The 22,598-nt window shown below is 42.1% G+C and overlaps 1 protein-coding gene across 1 annotated transcript in view; it reads left to right on the top strand.

Moving 5' to 3' along the window:
* Positions 1-22,598, top strand: part of LOC122454857 — a 91,756-nt gene that overhangs the window by 31,224 nt on the left and 37,934 nt on the right. The window contains exons 4-7 of the mRNA XM_043489527.1: positions 2,278-2,347; positions 2,679-2,773; positions 3,551-3,630; positions 3,767-3,884. Of these exons, the coding sequence (XP_043345462.1) occupies positions 2,278-2,347; positions 2,679-2,773; positions 3,551-3,630; positions 3,767-3,884 (363 nt within the window). The remainder of the gene's footprint in view (positions 1-2,277; positions 2,348-2,678; positions 2,774-3,550; positions 3,631-3,766; positions 3,885-22,598) is intronic.

Below are 22,598 nucleotides of genomic sequence, written 5' to 3'. Positions count from 1 at the left end.
TTTTGAGAATCTTGTAATGCCTGTTGAGTAAAATTAGTCAAAGCATCCACTCGTAGCATAACATCTGTAGTTCCCAAAGAGGGAACAAACACTGCATACCAATAACCAATACCAAATAATCATACCAGTGAAATACAGACCTTGCCCACCGAGTTTTAAGGTGGGGTAAATTAGCAGGCTTCTCTGGAAGCTCTGAAAATATAAAGCCGTGAGTAAAGGCTAGACCTGGGGTGCATCTCCCTATCCAACCAGGGGGAAGCCAAGCCCATAGGTAAGAGCCACATATCCAGTAAGTCCCGTTTGGAGCAAGCCAGCGTGACTGAGATATCCAGTCCCAATCAGTGCCTGGCCAGACAAAGGGAGGACCTGAATTGGGGTTGGAAAACACAGGAATGATTGATTACATTGCATATTTCCTGAGGCAAAAGTCCCAAGTGTTTCCAATCACTATAATTAAGTTGTTGGTTTACTTTTGGGGATGGCTTGGTTTGTTCCCAGCACATAGGGGCAGTAGATATTAGATGTCCTTTTTCAGGAGTTAGCCATATAACCTCATCCCATATTTGATAAGCATCAGATAAAAAACTATCAGATCTAGACCTATTTGTCTTATGTGTAGCAAAATAGTCATTAAACCAAGACAATGTATAATCAAAATTAAAAGTCATGTTATGTCCATAAAGTACAAAGTGTTCACCAGTCCATTTTAGGGTTGTTAGATGTCATCAGTTTAAGAAGAGGCATCACATGCAATTGTTGAAGGTATTTGCAGACTTGGAGAAAGTCCTTTCCTTGAAGTGGAGCTGTCTCCCATGGGAAGCTTTCCACTGATGAAGAAGGGAGTGCTCCACAGACCCAGCAGTTAGACCGATTGTGGAATGCAGCGTAGGAGTGAGCCCAGGACAGGAAGGCATTGTCTTGAGGATCAAATGGCAGACTCAGGATCTTTGGAGTAAGCAGAAGTAGACTCACATAGATTATCAGGCCCATCTGAAGCGTACAAAGTCAGAGCATAGAAAGTAAAGACATAAAATGACGTCACTTAGTTCTGGTCAGGGTGCCACCTCTTAACTCGAGTGTGATGTACCCACGAATCAATTCCTGGTACTTTGACAGCTGTGGGAGAAGAAAGAATAACCTGGTAAGGGCCTTCCCAGAGGGGCTTGAGGGATGGGCCCCCAGACCCCAGTGTTTTTATGAGGACCTTGGTTCCTGGCTCAAATAGAGGCTTGCTTGACTCAGAGGCTGGGTCAAGAGTCATCTCCCGGAGTTCTGTTAATGCCTGTTGAAAATCTGAGAGCTGAGTTACATAATTAGTTAATTCCAAGGCTTCAGGGTCTATAACAATGTCGGTGTGTGAGAAAGGCCTTCCATAAATACATTCAAAGGAGGACAGTCCCTCCTTTTTTGTGGCAGTTCGAGCGCTCATTAAAGCTATGGGTAGGACTTTAATCCAATTGTCCTGCATCTCTTGAGTTAACTTGCACAGATGTCTTTTGATAATGTCATTAGCTTTTTCAACCTTTCCTGAGGATTGGGGTCTCCAGGAACAGTGTAAGTGATACTCTATTCCTCGAGCTTTAGACACCCCCTGAGTTACAGCAGCTTTAAAGGCAGAGCCATTGTCACTCTGAAGGCTCCGTGGCAGCCCAAACCTGGGGATATTAAAATCTTTATTCACTACGACAGGGGAAAGCCTCAATCCATCCAGTAAAAGTATCTACCCAAACTTGTAAGCAAGAATAGTTTGAAATGATGGCTTGCTTCTACCTAGAAAATCTGAACCAAAAGGAACAATAGAAACCTCAAAGATCAGGGTGCACAAAGATCAAGATTTTAAGAATATTTTAGGTTTGCAAATAATAGTCAATATGCTTGCAATTTCAACAATATGTTTTTATACTGATAAAGAATGTATTTTTCCAAGATATTTCCAGTGTGATCACCTCCTTCTCAGAGAAGGAAATGGCAACCCACTCCAGTATTCTTGCCTAGAGAATCCCGTGGATGGAGGAACCTGATGGGTTGCTGTCCGCGGGGTTGTACAGAGTCGGACATGACTGAAGCGACTTAGCATGCGTGCATGCATTGGAGAAGGAAATGGCAACCCACTCCAGTATTGTTGCCTGGAGAATCCCAGGGACGGAGGAGGCTGGTGGGCTGCCATCTGTGGGGTCACACAGAGTCAGACACGACTGAAGCTACTTAGCAGCAGCAGCACCTCCTGCTGAAAGCCTGGGGTGCTGGATTCAGGCCACTTCCTGTCTGTATTCACAGGACACTGGGCTGCACTCTGAGAAGTTCTGGATCTCCCCTGGACCTGACCATCATGTGGCCACAGAAATTGGTAACGTTGTTTTGCCTGTTGAAATGTTTAATGACACAGATTCTTTCAGTTTCCTGATGTGTGTGAAGTGTGGAGCCCAGTGATGATTTCTTTTTCAAGAAATCTACATTCTTGCTCCCATAGGAAGGTGAGCCCCCATCCAACGATGAGAGACCCTGCATGTGTGTGACCTGAGCCTCCTGGGAGGCCAGCCCTAAGTTTGAACCTGACCAAGTTCTGTCTACATGGTAGATTTAGACCTCTCCAAGTCTTGTCCACACTGATGTTTAGACAAGACCGTGTGCTTTCTGCAATGAGAACATTTAAACTGATCTTGTACTCTGTGCACTAGGACATGGAGACCTGGGTAGAGACCCGGCATGGCCTCTGTCCTGGAAAACTCCATGCCTGCATCTGAATGTCAGGGCTCAGGAGTCTGGAGCTGAGGTGGGCTTCTCTGGGTAATCGTGCTGTTCTCTGAGTGGGGTTTCATGTTCTTCCCAGGGGTCAGTGTTGTGGTAGGGTTCGTAGTCTTTCTCCCTGCCAGGTTCACCTTCCCTGGGGCTCCTTGAGACTCCTCATGTGGGCTAACTAGTAATTATTCCAATGTTCCAGCACATTTAGGTTTAATAGGGAGGCAGGTTCACCTGGTGAATTGATTCCAGGGCACAGGGATTGGGCAAAAAGTCAATGGGCAGCAGGTGAGGTTGCTGCTGTGGTCTCCTTCCAGTTGACTCTCTCCTCCAAAGAGAACAGAGCTGCCCCTCGTCTTTTAGCCCAGCTCTACTATTTTCTCAACACCTCGGCGTGACAAGAAAGACAGAGCCTGCCAGAACCGAGGTAGTGTGTTCAACTCTAGCAAGAGCTTTCAAACCAGCAAAAATTACACAGAACCAAAGTGAAAACAGGAAGGGCCTGACTTCTCAGGGACAATTGTGGGGAGAGGAGAAGGTCCCTACACTTCTTTCTAGGGTCTCGGAGGCCCCAGGGACCAGGCTTGTTTACACATAGGGGGCCCACTGACCACAGCCATGGTGTCCTGACTGCGGGGACATGTGACCCCAGGTGGGTAGTTTGGGGACTGTGTGAGTTTCACCCCATCTCCATGGGTCAGGATCACATGTGTGGGGAGACCATACGTACAAAGCTAAGAAAAAGGGAAGAATACGTGAGAGCTTCACTTGTGTTTGGGAATTAATGCTTTATGGTATTCACTTTATATAGGCATGTTGCCTGTTTTCTTCTTTACCCCCGCGAGGTTCACCCTCCCTGGGGCTCCTGGAGGTTCCTCAGGTGTCTACCTGGTAATTACTCCAATTCACCAGCACGAACATGGCGGGAAGGGAGGCAGGTTCACCTGGTGAATTGATTGCAGGGCACACGGACCAGGTGAAAAGCCAATGGGCAACAAGTGAAGTTGCTACTGTGATCTCCTTCCAGTCGACCGCCCCTCCTCAGCAGAGACCAGACCTGCGCCTCATCTCCTAGGCCTGCGCCTGGTGTGTGTTTTGTCAACACCTCAGTGGAACAAGAAAGGACCGAGCCTGCAAGAACCAAGGTAGTGTGTTCAACATTATCATGACAGCTCTAAAAACAGTTACAACCACACAGAACCAAAGGGAGAAGAGGAGGACTTCTCTGGGAAAATTGTGGGGAGAGAAGACTGACCCTACACTGCTGTCTACCATCACAGAAGTTTACAGAAACTCACTCGTTTCACTTTAAGGGCCCAACCAGCAGAGACATGGTGCCCTAACCAAGGGTCATGCGACCCCAGGTACAGGGTCTGGGGATTGTGTGGGTCTCACCCCATCCACATGGGTCAGGATCCTGTACCTGGAGACCCCATGTCTGCTCTTTACCTGAAGCGTGTTTTGTCCCCTCGGAGATTCCCAACATCTGAATTGAGGGATTGTTGCCCTGATTAACCTGTGGTCCTTTTTCTTCTCTTCACCTTGTCTCATTCACATGAGGTCAGGCACCTTTGGGTGGGTTGCTGCTCTATGTTTTGCTGAGTGAAAACCTTTGGTGGTGTTATATTAATATCATAGCAGATCCCTTGTCTAATCGTAGGGGTCACGACTGCCTGGTGTCCCCTACACTGAGTTCAGATAATTTAATTTGTCATTTAACTGTCATTTTTTATTGAAGCATAGTTGATTTCTGTTGTTTTGTTTGTTTAGGTGTATATGAACTTGATTCAGTTATACCTAGATGTGTATCTATTCTTTTTCTGCTTTTTTCCTCATATTACAATTTTTCCAGTGCAGTTTCCTGTTCTATTCAGAAAACTTGATATATTATCAACTTGATATATATTAGTGCATGTATTTTCATCCCAAACTATTAATTTATCCCTCTCTTCTTTTGATAATTGGATTCGGTTTTCTCAGGCTGTGAGTCTGTTTGGTACATTAGTTCACTGGTATGAATTTATAGATTCCACCTGTACATATCACATATTTTCTCTCTACTTACCTCACATAGAATTATAATTTCTTGGCTCATCCATGCTGCTGCCAATATCATTATTTCATTTTGTTTTATGACTGAGTAGTATTCCAGTGTATAGATGTACCTTGTAGCCTTCACATTTCTGTCACTGGACATTTTGGTGGATTCTATGTCTTGGCTATTGTAAATAGTGTTGCCCTGAAAAGCAAGGTGCATGTGTCATTTTGAATGATGATTTTTTTTTTCTGGACCTGAGTCCAGGAATGGGATTTCAGGATCATATGATACCTCTCTGTTTAGTGTTTCAAGGAACGTCCATGCTGTTTTCCATAGTGGCTTCACCATTTAATTTACATTCCTACCAAGATTGTAGGATTCCTTTTTCTGTACATTCTCTACAGTATTTATTCTTTGTAGATCTTTTCAATGATGGCCATTGTGACTAATGTAAGGCAATACCTTATTGAAGTTTTGATTGGCATTGATTTAATAATTATTGATGTGGAGTAGCTTTCCATGTGCTTTTATTATTTTACACCTTGTGAGTACAGTTTACCTCTTGAAACTGGCTTCTAGAAACTTGACCCTGTTTGGAATTCTTTTGTGATGATTTACCTCAGGACATTTCTTGAGTGCAGGTGTCATTTAAAGTCCTGTTGGACCTTTGACTATTAAGAGCCCTTCAGCACGTGTTTTATGGCTTCCCTGTTGGATCAGCGGTAAGGAATCCACCTGCAATGCAAGAGACTTGAGGAGACACAGTTTCGATCCCTGGGTTGGGAAGATCCCCTAGAGAAGGAAACGGCAACCCACTCCAGTCTTCTTCCCTGGGAAATCCCATGGACAGAGGAGCCTGGCAGGCTACAGTCCATGGGGTTGCAAAGAGTTGGACACAGTTGAGTGACTAAACAAAACAGCAGCTGTTTTAATGTGTATATATCCATCTGAACCCTCTAATTACTCCCTGCCCCCTGACATTTCTTTTTGGTAAACATCAAGTTTCTTTTCTAAGTCTGTGAACCTGTTTCTCTTTTGAAATGAAGTTCATTTGTGTCCATTTTAGATTCCACCAGAAGTGATGCTTGTCTCCCTGTCTCACTTTCTTCACTTAGTGTAATCACCTCTGCTTTCTTCCCTGTAAGTGGAAATGTCATTGTTTCATCCTTTTTTATTTCTGAGCAATATTGCATTGTGTACATGTACCCCATCTTCTGTATCCATTCATCTGTCTTTGTACACTTAAGTTGCTTCTGTGTCTTTGCTATTGGACCTAGGGCTGCCATGACCTTTGGGGTACAGGTGTCTTTTCATATTTTGGTTTTCTCTGGATCTACACCTAGGTATGGTATTGCTGGATCACTTGGTACTTCTATTTTTAGTTTTCTAAGAACCTCCATAATGTTCTCCCTTGTGGGTGAAAGGTAATGCCAAGAATGCTCAAACTACTGCACAATTGCGCTCATCTCACACACTAGTAAAGTAATGCCCAAAATTCTGCAAGCCAGGCTTTAGCAATATGTGAACCGTGAACTTCAGATGTTCAAGCTGGTTTTAGAAAAGGCAGAGGAACCAGAGATCAAAATGCCAACATCTGCTGGATCATCGAAAAAGCAAGAGTTCCAGAAAAAATCTATTTCTGTTTTATTGACTATGCCAAAACCTTTGACTGTGTGGATCACAATAAACTGTGGAAAATTCTGAAAGAGATGGGAATACCAGACCACCTGACCTGCCTTTTGAGAAACCTGTATGCAGGTCAGGAACCAATAGTTAGAACTGGACATGGAACAACAGACTGGTTCCAAATAGGAAAAGGAGTACGTCAAGGCTGTATATTGTCACCCTGCTTATTTAACTTATATGCAGAGAACATCATGAGAAATGCTGGGCTGGAGGAAGCACAAGCTGGAATCAAGATTGCTGAGAGAAAGATCAATAACCTCAGATATATAGATGACACTACCCTTATGGCAGACAATGAAGAACTAAAGAGCTTCTTGATGAAAGTGAAAGAGGGGGGTGAAAAATTTGGCTTAAAACTCAACATTCAGAAAACTAAGATCATGGCATCCGGTCCCATCACTTCATGGCAAATAGATGGGGAAACAGTGTCAGACTTTATTTTTTGGGGCTCCAAAATCACTACAGATGGTGACTGCAGCCGTGAAATTAAAAGACACTTCCTCCTTGGAAGGAAAGTTATGACCAACCTAGACAGCATACTATAAAGCAGAGACATTACTTTGCCAACAAAGGTTTGTCTAGTTAAAGCTATGGTTTTTCCAGTAGTCATGCATGGATGTGAGAGTTGGACTATAAAGAAAGGTGAGCACAGAAGAATTGATGCTTTTGAGCTGTGGTCTTGGAGAAGACTCTTGAGAGTCCCTTGAACTGCAAGGAGATCCAACCAGTCAATCCTAAAGGAAATCAGTCCTGAATATTCATTTGAAGGACTGATGTTGAAGCTGAAACTCCTATACTTTGGCCACCTGATGCAAAGAGCTGACTCCTTGGAAAAGACCCTGATGCTGGGAGAGATTGAGGGCAGGAGGAGAAGGGGATGACAGAGGATGAGATGGTTGGATGGCATCACCGACTCAATGGAGATGAGTTTGAGTAGACTCTGGGAGTTGGTGATGGACAGGGAGGCCTGGCGTGCTGTGGTACATCAGGTTGTGAAGAGCTGGACACGACTTGAGCGACTGAACTGAATTTATATTGATGTGAGGTGATACCTCATTGTATATTTGATTTGCATTTCTCTAAGAACTCGTGGTACTAGAGAAGACTCTTGAGAGTCCCTTCGACTGGAAGGAGATCCAACCAGTCAATTCTCAAGGAAATCAGTCCTGAATATTCATTGAAAGGACTGACGCTGAAGCTGAAACTCCAATACTTTGGCCACCTGATGCAAAGAACTGACTCCTTGGAAAAGACCCTGATGCTGGGAAAGATTGAAGGCGGGAGGAAAAGGGGATGACAGAGGATGAGATGGTTGGATGGCATTACCAACTCAATGGACATGAGTCTGAGTAAGCTCTGGGAGTTTGTGATAGACAGGGAAGCTGGCATGCTTCAGTCCATGGGGTTGCAAAGAGTCAGACACGACTGAACTGAAGAACTCATGAGATTGAGCACATTTTTATGTGCTTTATAGCCATATCTATGCCTTCTTTGGAGAAATGTGCATGTAGATCTTTGTCTGATTTTTTTATTGAATTGTTTGTTTTCTGATATTGTGCTGTACAAATTGTTTGTATGTGTTGGAGATAAATTCCCTGTGAGTATCTTCATTTGCAAGAATTTTTTTCATTCTGAGGGTTGTCTTTTTTTTTTTTTTCACTTGTGATTTCCCTTTCTGTGCAATTGCTTTTAATGTTTGTTAGGTACCATTTGTTTATTTTTGTTTTATTTTTCGTGATTCTAAGAGGTGGATCACAAATGCTGCATTTTATGTCAAAGTATGTTCTGTTTTTTTCTTCAGTAGTTTCATAAAATCTGTCCTTTTATTTAGATCTTTAATCTATTTGCAGTTAAGTTTGTGTATGGTTTCAGGGACTAGTCTAATTTCATTCTCATTTTCATGCTAAGGAACCTGCCCCGTGTCCTCCACAGTGGCTGCTCCCAATTTCCATTCCCAGCATCAGTGTAGGAGGGTTCCCTGTGCTCTATACTCGCTCCAGCATTTATTGTTTGTAGAATTTCTGCCTGTGGCCATTATCATCAATGTGAGGTGATACCTTATTGAAGTTTTGATTTGCATTTCTCTCATATTTAATGATGTTGACATATTTTCATGTGTTTTTTTTTAAACAGTGTGAGTTAAACTTACTTATTCAAGTTAGCTTCTTGAATGAATATTCAAAATGTTTTCCCTGGTTTGAATATTTTTCCGATGATCTCCCTTAGGACATTTCTTGAGGGCAGGTGTTCTTTACTTACAGCTCTGCCGGCCTTGGGGATATTAAGTCCCCATGAGCAATGGTTTCAAAGTTGTTGTTATGGGAAATGGCCACAAGGTGGCAGCATGTCTTTATGCCCAACTCTGGTTACTGAGGGAACGAGAGCCTTGGGGAAAGGCCTGTTCCTGGATTGTCAGGGTGGAAAGTGCCAGAAGAAGTACTTAAAGCTTGTGTCCCATTCCTTCTTCCTTCCTTACCCCTGTCCCGTGGACACATCCCCTTTCCTGCAACACCACTCTGGGGAGAGTGCTTTCATCCGTAGATGGGAGGACCCTAAGGAAGGAGGCTGAAGGTGGGGACCCCACCACCAGGAGACATGGCACCCACGGGGTTTTTCAAAGCTCTTTCAGCCCAGAGGCTCCACATCCTTTGGGTGCAGTAGCCGTAGTTTTACTGCAGGAGGACCTCCTGGATCTGGAGGTTGTGGGCCCGGGCAGAGGGGAGCAGGCTCACAGGTCCATGGGGCAGGGCTCAATGGCTGGCACACCCTCCCCAGCTCCGTCAGCCCCATGGCAGTCCATCCTTGGGAAACAAGCCTGCCCAGGCTTCAGGGACGTGACAGCAGCCCGGGTCACTATGGCCTTAATGGAATCGAGTCAGCAGCTTTTGTTGTTTATTCTGTTTTCATCCTGTCATTTGAACTCTCTGTTTTCATTCAAAGTTCGTCTCATTTTTTCTCATGGTGTATGTATTTTTGATATTGAGTGGCAGGGGCTGTGTGTATATTTTGGAGATGAATTCCTTGTGGGTATATCCATTTGCAAATATTTTTTCCTATGCTGAGTGTTTCATTTTTTATTTCCTTTGGTATTCAAATGCTTTTAAATTTAATCCCTTTTTCTGGTTTGTAGTTTATTTTTCATTATTCTAAGATATGGATGCACAAGGAATTTGTTGTAATATATGTCAAATCATATCCTGTTTATATTTTCCTCAAGAATTTTATAGTGTCTGTCCTTACTTTTCGGAGAAGGCAGTGGCACCCCATTCCAGTACTCTTGCCTGGAAAATCCCATGGATGGAGGAGCCTGGTAGGCTGCAGTCCATGGGGTTGCTAAGAGTTGGACACGACTGAGCGACTTCCCTTTCACTTTTCACTTTCATGCATTGGAGAAGGAAATGGCAACCCACTCCAGTGTTCTTGCCTGGAGAATCCCAGGGACGGAGGAGCCTGGTGGGCTGCCGTCTATGGGGTCGCACAGAGTTGGACATGAATGAAGCGACTTAGCAGCAGCAGCAGTCCTTACTTTTAGATATACTATTTGGCGTTTATTTTTGAGTATAGTGTCAGGGAGTATTCTAAGTTCATTCTCATTTTCATGGCTGAAGAAACCTTCAGAGTGTCCTTCACAGTGGCTATTACCAAATTACATCCCAAGCATCAATGGAGAAGGATTCCCTTTGTCTCTACACCCCCTTCAGCACTTGTTGATTGGAGAGTGTTAGACAAGGGCCATTCCTCCTGGTGTGATGTGATACCTCACCACAGTTTACATTTGCATTTCTCTATTATTTAGTGATGTTTCCATCTTTTCAGGTGGTTTTTTTTTTAAATTTTTTTCATTTATTTTTATTAGTTGGAGGCTAATTACTTTATAATATTGTAGTGATTTTTGCCATACATTAACATGAATCAGCCATGGATTTATATGTGTTCCCCATCCCGATCCCCCCTCCCACCTCCCTCCCCATCCCATCCCTCTGGGTCTTCCCAGTGCACCAGCCCTGAGCACTTGTCTCATGCATCCAACCTGGGCTGGTGATCTGTTTCACCCTTGATTGTATACTTGTTTCAATGCTATTCTCTCAGAACATCCCACCCTCGCCTTCTCCCACAGAGTCCAAAAGTCTGTTCTGTACATCTGTGTCTCTTTTTCTGTTTTGCATATAGGGTTATTGTTACCATCTTTTTAAGTTCCATATATATGCGTTAGTATACTGTATTGGTGTTTATCTTTCTGGCTTACTTCACTCTGGATAGTGGGCTCCAGTTTCATCCATCTCATTAGAACTGATTCAAATGAATTCTTTTTAATGGCTGAGTAATATTCCATGGTGTATATGTACCATAGCTTCCTTATCCATTCATCTGCTGGTGGGCATCTAGGTTGCTTCCACGTCCTGGCTATTATAAGCAGTGCTGCGATGAACATTGGGGTGCACGTGTCTCTTTCAGATCTAGTTTCCTCGGTATGTATGCCCAGGAGTGGGATTGCTGGGTCATATGGCAGTTCTATTTCCAGTTTTTTAAGGAATCTCCACACTGTTCTCCATAGCGGCTGTACTAGTTTGCATTCCCACCAACAGTGTAAGAGGGTTCCCTTTTCTCCACACCCTCTTCAGCATTTATTGCTTGTAGACTTTTGGATAGCAGCCATCCTGACTGGCATGTAATGGTACCTCGTTGTGGTTTTGATTTGCATTTCTCTGATAATGAGTGATATTGAGCATCTTTTCATGTGTTTGTTAGCCATCTGTATGTCTTCTTTGGAGAAATGTCTGTTTAGTTCTTTAGCCCATTTTTTGATTGGGTCATTTATTTTTCTGGAATTGAGCTGCAGGAGTTGCTTGTATATTTTTGAGATTAATCCTTTGTCTGTTGCTTTGTTTGCTATTATTTTCTCCCATTCTGAGAGCTGTCTTTTCACCTTGCTTATAGTTTCCTTTGTTGTGCAAAAGCTTTTAAGTTTAATTAGGTCCCATTTGTTTATTTTTGCTTTTATTTCCAATATTCTGGGAGGTGGGTCATAGAGGATCCTTCTGTGATTTATGTCAGAGAGTGTTTTGCCAATGTTTTCCTCTAGGAGTTTTATAGTTTCTGGTCTTACATTTAGATCTTTAATCCATTTTGAGTTTATTTTTGTGTATGGTGTTAGAGAGTGTTCTAGTTTCATTCTTTTACAAGTGGTTGACCAGTTTTCCCAGCATCACTTGTTAAAGAGGTTGTCTTTTTTCCATTGTATATCCTTGCCTCCTTTGTCGAAGATAAGGTGTCCGTAGGTACGTAGATTTATCTCTGGGCTTTCTACTCTGTTCCATTGATCTATATTTCTGTCTTTGTGCCAGTACCATACTGTCTTGATGACTGTGACTTTGTAGTAGAGCCTGAAGTCAGGCTGGTTGATTCCTCCAGTTCCATTCTTCTTTCTCAAGATTGCTTTGGCTTCACGTGATTTTTTTTAAAGGGTGTGAATTAAACATACCTCTTGAAATTGTCCACTTAAATGCCTGCTTTGTTTTGAGTTCTTTTTGATGACAACCCCTAGGACATTTCTCCAGAGCAGGTGTTTTTACTTACATCCCCCCCATCCTTGTGAATATTAAATGCCCAGCAGCTCTGCTTTTCGTGGCTTTGTACAGATAAAGGTCACAGGGGAAGAGCATGACTTCATGACTCACTTTTCTTTTCCCCCTCTTATTTCCTTGTTATTTTATGTTGGAATAAAGTTGATTTGTATTGTAGTGTTTGTTTCAGTTGTAGAGGAATGTGATTCAGTTATATGTAGATGTTCATTTATTCTCTTTCGGGTTCTTTTTTGTATATAGGTGACCTACAGTGTGTACATAAACTTCCCTATGCTATTCAGTAGTTACTCTTTGATCATATACTTGATATATATTAACAGTATATGGTAAATCAAGACTCTTAATTTCTCCCACCTGTATCTGGAGACTGTCGCTCATGCAGAGGTCAAAAGAGACTTCTTGTCCATGGTGGTAGCACACTGCCAGCGCATTTTCCCAGCTCCTCGAGACTCACTACACTCCAGACATGGGACCAAAGCCAGTCAGGCTCCAGGGGTGTGGCGCCAGCCCAGGTCACTATGGCCTGAGGGGAATAGTCAGCATGTTTTCCCCCTGCTTTTATTCTATAATTTGAACTGCTTTTATCCTGTAATTTTCCTGTAATTTGAATTACAACTTTGTGAGTTGTTTTTGTTTTTTTTTTTTTTTTTGCAGTCTACTGCAACTTGATTCACTTCCACATGGTTGTATACATGTATTTTTTGGGGGGATTGTTTTCTATATAGGTCATTACAGAGTATTTGTAAGTTTTCTTGTGTTACACAGTGGGTCCTAGTGAGTTATTTTATAAATAGTAGTGTGCATTTGTTAGTCTGAAGCAGCTCGTTTCTCCCTGCCCCACATCTTACTTTCTTGGTGACTGAAAGTTTATTTTCTAAGTCTGTGAGGCTATGTCTCTTTGGGAAAGACATTTATTTTTATGCATTTTTAATTACCCCTTGAAGTGACATCATATACTTGTCTGTCCCTGTCTGCCTTACTTGGAATGATCATCTCTACATTCTTTCCTGTGGTTAGACTTGGATTATTTCCTACTTTCTTATGTTTGAGTAATATTGCATTGTGTATACATACTTGATCGTCTGTATCCATTCATCTGTAATTTCTACAGTTAACTTGCTTCCCTGACTTGGTTATTGTACCTAGTGAGGCCAAGAGGGAAGGGGGACCCACATCTTTTAAATTTTTTTTTCTCCAGATATATGCCCTATCATGGGATTTCTGGATCTAAAAGTGTTTCTATGTTATTTTTAAAATGAACCTCTATAGTCTTCTCCCTACCAGATGTACCTATGTACATTGCAATCAACAGTGCAGGAGGGTTCCCTTCTCTCCATAACCTCTCAAGCATTTATTTTTTAAGATGGCTTTTCTGACAAATGTGAACACAGTCCTCATTAGAGTTTTGATTTCCGTTTCTCTAGTATTAGTGATGCTGAGTATCTTTTCATGTGCCAAATTGCAGTCTGTTGGCATTCCTCAGAGAAATATCCATTTTTATATTTGGCCCCCTTTTTTTTGTGGGGGAGGTGTATGTTTAACAGTGAGTTGCACAAGCTTCTTGCATGGTTTGGAGATGAATTCCTTGTAGGCATCTCATTGTAAATGTTTTTTTTTTCCTATTCTGAGTGTTATCCTTGTCTTTTGTTTAGGGTTTTCCTTGCTATGCAAATCCTTTTAAGGTTAGTTTAGCCTGGTTTCTGATTTGTAGTTTATTTTTCTTTATTCTAAAAATGTGTGTCCACAAAGAACTTGCTGCATTTTATGTCAAATTATGTCCTGTTTATACTTTTCTCAAGGATTTCATAGTATCCATCCTTATATTTAGATATTTATACTATTTGGAGTCTATTTTTGTGTACAGTGATAGGGAGTATTCTAACCTCATTCTTCTCTCCATGGCTGAAGGAACCTCCACAGTGTCCTTCATAGTGGTTGTTTCCAATTTACATCCCAAGCATCCGTGGAAGCGGGTTCCGTTGTCTGCACACCCTCTCCAGCATTTATTGTTTGTAGTGTGTTGGGCAATGGCCATTCTTCCCAGTGTGGTGTGATACCTCATTGTAGTTTAGAATTGCATTTCCCTAATGTCTAGTGATGTTGTGATTTTCTCATGTGATTTTTTTTTAAGGGTGTGAATTAAATTTACCTCTTGAAGCTGGGTTCTTGAAAGTCTTCCTAATTTTGAATTCTTTTTCAATGGCCACTCTTAGGACGTTGCTGGAGGGCAGGTGTTTTTTACTTACAGCCCCTGAATCGTTGTGAATATTAAATACCCAGCAGCACAGCTCTTCATGGTGGTGGTACAGAAAATGGCCACAAGGCAGCAGCACTTCTCCATGCTACAATTGCCCCCCCCCCCTTTTTTTTTAATTTGTAATTCCTCCTGAGAAATATGTATGTAGGTCAGGAAGCAACAGTTAGAACTGGACATGGAACAACAGACTGGTTCCAAATAGGAAAAGGTGTACATCAAGGCTGTATACTGTCACCCTGCTTATTTAACTTATGTGCAGAATACATCTTGAAAAACGCTGGGCTGGATGAAGCACAAGCTGGAATCAAGATTATTGAGGGAAATATCAATAACCTCAGATATGCAGGTGACAAAACCCTTACAGCAGAAAGTGAAGAAGAACTAAAGAGCCTCTTGATTAAAGTGAAAGAGGAGAGTGAAAAAGTTGGCTTAAAGCTTAACATTCAGAAAACTAAGATCATGGCATCCGGTCCCATCACTTCATGGCAAATAGATGGGGAAACAGTGGAAACAGTGTCAGACTTTATTTTCCTGGGCTCCAAAATCACTGCAGATGGTGACTGCAGCCATGAAACTAAAAGACACTTACTTCTTGGAAGAAAAGATACGACCAACCTAGACAGCATTTTAAAAAGCAGAGACAGTACTTTGTCAACAAAGGTCCATCTAGTCAAGGCTATCATTTATCCAGTAGTTATGTATGGATGTGAGAGTTGGACTATAAAGAAAGCTGAGCACCAAAGAATTGATGCTTTTGATCTGTGGTGCTGGAGAAGATTCTTGAGAGTCCTTTGGACTACAAGGAAATCCAATGAGTCAATCCTCAAGGAAATCAGTCCTGAATATTCATTGAAAGGACTGATGTTGAAGCTAAACTCCAATACTTTGGCCACCTGATGCGAAGAACTGACTTATTTGAAAAGACCGTAATGCTGGGAAAGATTGAAGGCGGGAGGAGAAGGGGATGACAGAAGATGAGATGGTTGGATGGCATCACCGACCCAATGGACATGAGTGAGTAAACTCCGGGAGTTGGTGATGGACAGGGAGGCCTGGCGAGCTGCAGTCCATGGGGTTGCAGAGTCGGATACGACTGAGCTGAACTGAGTTTCCTTGTAACTTTATACCAGAACATCGTTGATTTCTGATGTCTTTGTTTCAGGTGTACTGGAACTTGATTCAGTCATACATAGATGTTTCTCTCTTCGCTTTCAGGTCTTTTTCAGGAACTTGATTCAGTCATACATAGATGTTCATCTGTTCTCTTTCAGGTCTTTTTCTGCACATAGGTGATTACAGTATGTTCAGTAACCTTCCTTCTGCTTCTCAGTAGTTACTTCTGGATCACCTGCTTGATATGTATTAATGCATATATGTTAACTCCAAACTCTTGATTTCTCCTGCCTGTATCTGGAGGTTGGGGGCTCTCCAGAAGGGAAGAGATACTCCAGGTCCATTTTGGAGGTACACTGCCTGCCACAAGCTACCAGCTCTCTCAGCCCCAGCACACTCCATCCTTGGGACACAAGCCAATCTGGCTCCATGGATGTGACACCAGCCCAGGTCACTATTGCCTGGAGGGAACACAGTTAGCACTTTCTTCCCCATTTTTTTTTTCTTTCTGTTTTTAATCTATAATTTGAACTAGAGTATAAAGGTGAATTAAAATCTTGTTTTCTTTTTCTTTTCAATGTGCTGCAACTGGTTCATTTCCACATAGATGTAAACATATTTTCAGGGGGGTTCTTTTCTATATAGGTGATTACATAGTGTTGTGTAAGATTCCTTGTGTTACACGGTGGGTCCTGGTGTCTTACTTTAGAAATAGTTATGTGCATATGTTAGTTTGAAGCAGCTCATTTCTCCCTGCTCCACATCTTACTTTCTTGGTGACTGGAAGTTTCCCTTCTAAGTCTTTGAGGCTGTGTCTCTTTTTGAAAGACGTTCATTTGTATCCATTTTCAGATTATACCTAGAAGTGATATCATGTGATACTTGTATCTCACTGTCTCCCTTCCTTCACTTGGAATGACCATGTCTACTTTCTTTTCTGTGGCTGGACTTTGCATTATATCCTACTTTGTATGGTTGAGGTATGTTGCATTGTGTCTATGTACCCCACCTTCTGTATCCATTTATGTGTGCTTCTATAATTAGCTTGCTTCCTTGTCTTGGCTGTTACCTTTGACTACAAAGACCTTGGTTGGCAAAGTGATGTCTCTGCTTTTTATAACACTGTCTAGGTTGGTCATACCTTTCCTCACAAGGAGCAAGTGTAGTCCGCCAGGCTCCTCTGTCCATGGAATTCTCCAGATAAGAATACTAGAGTGGGTAGCCATTCCATTCTCCAGTAGATCTTCCCAACCCAGAGGTCAAATCCGGGTCTATATTTCTGTATTTCATGTATGAACATATAGGTGCATATTTCATATATGAAAGTAGAATTTTCTGTATTTCATATATGAACATATATAGGTGCATAATTCATGTATGAAATAGATTTTATGTATCTCACATATGAAAATATAGGTGTGTATTTCAGTATGAAAACTGAATTTTCTATATTTCATTTAGGAAATATAGGTGCATATGTCACATATGAAAATGGGATTTTCTATATTTTATGAAAATATAGGTATTTACATTTGTAGCGTTAACTCATTTGCTATTCTTTAAGCAAAAGAATAATAAGTTTACTATAATTTATAATTATACTAAGTCTTACAACTTGGGCTTGGTAAATTGTGAGTTTTGCCTGGATTTCTAGTGCAACAGTTCTCAAACTTCAGTTTGCTTCGGTGCTTCAGAATCACCTGGAGGGCTTATGAACTCAAACTGTCAGATGGCAGGCAATTCCAGAGCTTCTGTTTTAGTAGATTTGCAAATACCAGTCCCGGGACCAGAATGAAAATCATTGTGCCTTTTGCGTAATTCTTTTAAAGACTTAAAGTGAGTCTTCTAAATCAATTATACTGCCTTACATCTTAATACATACGAAAGTCTTAATTTGAAACTAGAGATTGCTAAATGACTTCTATTTATATGGCATTGTGAACTGAAATCAATATGTAGGCATCAAAAATAACATTAAATAAAGTGTTTTGTCAGAGAACACTGAAAAAAGCAACTTTGAAAAAACCATTTTTATTCTGTAGTTAGATTAATTGGCTTGCCTTTAATTAGTTCCTTGTGAAGCAATCTGATTTCGGTGTTGACCATCTGGTGATGTCCATGTGTAGTCTTCTCTTGTGTTGTTGGAAGAGGGTATTTGTTATGACCAGTGCATTCTCTTGGCAAAACTCTATTAGCCTTTGCCCTGCTTCATTCCGTACTCCATGGCCAAATTTGCCTGTTACTCCAGGTGTTTCCTGATTTCCTACTTTTGCATTCCAGTCCCTTATAATGAAAAGGACATCTTTTTTGGGTATTAGTTCTAAAAGGTCTTGTAGGTCTTCATGGAACCGTTCAACTTCAGCTTCTTCAGCGTTACTGGTTGGAGCATAGGCTTGGATTACCGTGATATTAATTGGTTTGCTTTGGAAATAAACAGAGATCATTCTGTCATTTTTGAGATTGCATCCAAGTACTGCATTTTAGACTCTTGTTGACCATGATGGCTACTCCACTTCTTCTAAGGGATTCCTGCCCACAGTAGTAGATATAATGGTCATCTGAATTAAATTCACCCATTCCAGTCCATTTTAGTTCACTGATTCCTAGAATGTCGACATTCACTCTTGCCATCTCCTGTTTGACCACTTCCAATTTGCCTTGATTCATGGACCTAACATTCCAGGTTCCTATGCAATATTGCTCTTTACAGCATCAGACCTTGCTTCTATCACCAGTCCCATCCACAACTGGGTGTTGATTTTGCTTTGGCTCCATCTCTTCATTCTTTCTGGAGTTATTTCTCCACTGATCTCCAGTAGCATATTGGGCACCTAATGACCTGGGGAGTTCCTCTTTCAGTGTCCTATCATTTTGCCTTTTCATACTGTTCATGGGGTTCTCAAGGCAAGAATACTGAAGTGGTTTGCCATTCCTTTCTCCAGTGGACCACATTGTGTCAGACCTCTCCACTATGACCCGTCTGTCTTGGGTGGCCCCACATGGCATGGCTTAGTTTCATTGAGTTAGACAAGGCTGTGGTCCTGTGATCAGATCGGCTAGTTTTCTGTGATTATGGTTTTAGTGTGTCTGCCCTCTGATGCCCTCTTGCAACACCTACCATTTTACTTGGGTTTCTCTTACCTTGACTGTAGGGTATCTCTTCACGGCTGCGCCAGCAAAGCGCAACTGCTGCTCCTCACCTTGGATGAGGAGTATTTCCTCACGGCCGCCCGACCTGACCTTGAACGTGGAGTAGCTCTTCTCGGCACCCCTGCACCCACGCAGCCGCTGCTCCTTGGAGGTGGGGTTGCTCCTCTCGGCCGCTGCCCCTATCTTCTCAACACCGAAATCAGATTGATTATATTCTTTGCAGCCAAAGATGGAGAAGCTCTATACAGTCAGCAAAAACAAGACCGGGAGCTGACTGCGGCTCAGATCATGAACTCCTTATTGCCAAATTCAGACTTAAGTTGAAGAAAGTAGGAAAAACCACTAGACCATTCAGGTATGACCTAAATCAAATCCCTTATGATTATACAGTGGAAGTGAGAAATAGATTTAAGGGACTAGATCTGAAAAACAGAGTGCCTGATGTACTGTGGATGGAGGTTTGTGACATGGTACAGGAGACAGGGATTAAGACCATCCCCATGGAAAAGAAAGGCAAAAAAGCAAAATGGTTGTCTGAGGAGGCCTTACAAATAACTGTGAAAGGAAGAGAAGCGAAAAGCAAAGGAGAAAAGGAAAGATATTCCCATTTGAATGCAGAGTTCCAAAGAATAGCAAGGAGAGATAAGAAATCCTTTCTAAGCGATCAGTGCAAAGAAACAGAGAAAAACAACAGAATGGGAAAGACGAGATCTCTTCAAGAAAATTAGAGATACGAAGGGAACATTTCATGCAAAGATGGGTTCGATAAAGGACAGAAATGGTATGGACCTAACAGAAGCAAAAGCTATTAAGAAGAGGTGGCAAGAATACACAGAAGAACTGTACAAAAAAAAGATATTCACGACCCAGATAATCATGATGGTGTGATCACTCACCTAGAGCCAGACATCCTGGAATGTGAAGTCAAGTGAGCCTTAGAAAGCATCACTATGAACAAAGCTAGTGGAGGTGATGGAATTCCAGTTGAGCTATTTCAAATCCTGAAAGATGATGCTGTGAAAGTGCTGCACTCAATATGCCAGCAAATTTGGAAAACTCAGCAGTGGCCACAGGACTGGAAAAGGTCAGTTTTCATTCCAATCCCAAAGAAAGGCAATGCCAAAGAATGCTCAAACTACTGCACAATTGCACTCATCTCACACACTGGTAAAGTAATGCTCAAAATTCTCCAAGCCAGGCTTCAGCAATACGTGAACTGTGAACTTCCAGATGTTCAAGCTGGTTTTAGGAAAGGCAAAGGAACCAGAGATCAAATTGCCAATATCCACTGGATCATCGATAAAGCAAGAGAGTTCCAGAAAAACATCTATTTCTGCTTTATTGACTATGCCAAAGCCTTTGACTGTGTGGATCACAATAAACTGTGGAAAATTCTGAAAGAGATGGGATACCAGACCACCTGACCTGCCTCTTGAGAAACCTGTATGCAGGTCAGGAAGCAACGGTTAGAACTGGACATGGAACAACAGACTGGTTCCAAATAGGAAAAGGAGTATGTCAAGGCTGTATATTGTCACCCTGCTTATTTAACTTATATGCAGAGTACATCATGAGAAACGCTGGGCTGGAGGAAAGCACAAGGTGGAATCAAGATTGCTGGGAGAAATGACACAAGCCTTATGGCAGAAAGTGAGAGGGAACTAAAAAACCTCTTGATGAAAGTGAAGAGAGGAGAGTGAAAAAGTTGGCTTATAAGCTCAACACTCAGAAAACTAAGAATCATGGCATCCGGTCCCATCACTTCATGGCAAATAGATGGGGAAACAGTGTCAGACTTTATTTTTTTGGGCTCCAAAATCACTGCAGATGGTGATTGCAGCCATGAAATTAAAACACACTTACTCCTTGGAAGGAAAGTTATGACCAACCTAGATAGCATATTTAAAAAGCAGAGACATTACTTTGTCAACAAAGGTCCGTCTGGTCAAGGCTATGGTTTTTCCAGTAGTCATGTATGGATGTGACAGTTGGACTGTGAAGAAAGCTGAGCGCCAAAGAATTGATGCTTTTGAACTGTGGTGTTGGAGAAGACTCTTGAGAGTCCCTTGGACTGCAAGGAGATCCAACCAGTCCATCCTGAAGGAGATCAGTCCTGGCTGTTCATTGGAAGGACAGATGCTGAAGCTAAAACTCCAATACTTTGGCCACTTCATGCGAAGAGTTGACTTATTGGAAAAAACCCTGATGCTGGGAGGGATTGGGGGCAGGAGTAGAAGGGGACAACAGAAGATGAGATGGTTGGATGGCATCACCGATTGGATGGACATGGGTTTGGGTGGACTCTGGGAGTTGGTGATGGACAGGGAGGCCTGGCATGCTGCAATTCATGGGGTCGCAAAGAGTCGGACACGACTGAGCGACTGAACTGAACTGTGAAGCAAATTTTAAGAGACTAAAAGGACTTTATATAATTATTTAAAATATCATTAACTTCTTGATGGATGGAATCTTCTATTTTAAAAAATACCCCAGTTTTATTTTCCTAACTTTTTTTTTTTAATTATTTTATGTGTTTGTAGCTGACCACCAACTATATTTTTAAACTGAAGTACAATTGATTTTTATTCCTATATTTGTTTTGGGTGTACAACATAGTGATTCATTATTTTTATGGAATGTACTCTATTTAAAGGTATCAGAAAATAATGGCTTTATTACACTGTGCTGTAAACTATGTTTTAGTAGCTTATATATTTTACAGATAGTAATGTGTATCACTTATTCCCCTGTCCCTGTCTTGTCCCTGCCACCTCTCTCTCTACACTAGTAACCATTAGGTCTCTATATCAGTGAGTTGGTTTCTGTTTCATAGATAAATTCATTTGCATCATATATTAGATTCCACATATAAGTGAAATCATATGATATTTGTCATTGTCTTTCTGGCCTACTTCACTTGGTAGAATAATCTCTAGGTTTATGTTGCTGAAAATGGAATTATATTAATATTTTCTATATTTCATATATGAAATTATATGTGCACATTTCACCTCTGAAAAGGGAATTTTCTATATTTCATATATGAAAATAGAGGACCATATATATGAAAATGGTAGAATTTTCTGTATTTCATATATGACAGTAGATGCACATATTGAAAGAGCTGCAAATTTCATCTATGACAGTGGTAGAGTTTCCTTACTTCATATATGAAAATAGAGCGACTGAACAAAGTCCTGTCTACACTGATTATGTTTAGACGAGACCGTGTGCTTTCTGCGATGAGACCATTTAGACCTGACCTTGTACTCTGTGCACTAGGACATGGAGACCGGGGTAGAGACCCGGCCTGGCCTCTGTCCTGGAAAACTCCGTGCCTGTATCTGAACGTCAGTTTTCAGATGTCTGGGGTCTGGGGCTGAGGTGGGCTTCTCTGGGTAACCGTGCTCTCCTCTGAGTGGGGTTCCATGGCCCTCCCGGGGGTCAGTGCTGCGGTAGGGCTCCTAGTCTGTCCCCTGCCAGGTTCACCTTCCTGGGGCTCCTGGTGACCCCTCAGGTGGCTACCTGGTAATTACTCCAATTTTCCAGCACATTCAGGTTGAGTAGGGAGGCAGGTTCACCTGGTGAATTGATTCCAGGGCACAGGGATCCTGCAAAAAGTCAATGGGCAGCAGGTGAGGTTGCTGCTGTGGTCTCCTTCCCGTTGACTCTCTCCTCTGGAGAGAACAGAGCTGCCCCTCGTCTTTCAGCCCGGCTCTCCGTTGTTTCTTAGCACCTCAGCGGGACAGAGCCTGCCAGAACCAAGGTAGTGTGTTCACCTCTTGCATGAACTTTCAAACCAGCAAAACAGTCACACAGAACCAAAGGGAAAAGAGGAGGACTTCTCTAAGACAAGTCTGGGGAGAGGAGACAGACCCTCCACTTCTTTCTACCATCCTGGGAGATTACAGGAACCCACTCGTTTCCACCTTAGGGCCCCAACCAGCAGAGACCTGGTGTCCTAACCAAGGGTCCTGCAACCCCAGGTGCAGGATCTAGGGAGGTGGTGTCAATTTGAAGAGTGTGGAAG

Source organism: Cervus canadensis, chromosome 17, assembly GCF_019320065.1.
Source record: "Cervus canadensis isolate Bull #8, Minnesota chromosome 17, ASM1932006v1, whole genome shotgun sequence".
NCBI classification, from domain to species: Eukaryota; Metazoa; Chordata; class Mammalia; order Artiodactyla; family Cervidae; genus Cervus; species Cervus canadensis.
This window is presented reverse-complemented; position numbering and strand designations above follow the sequence as displayed.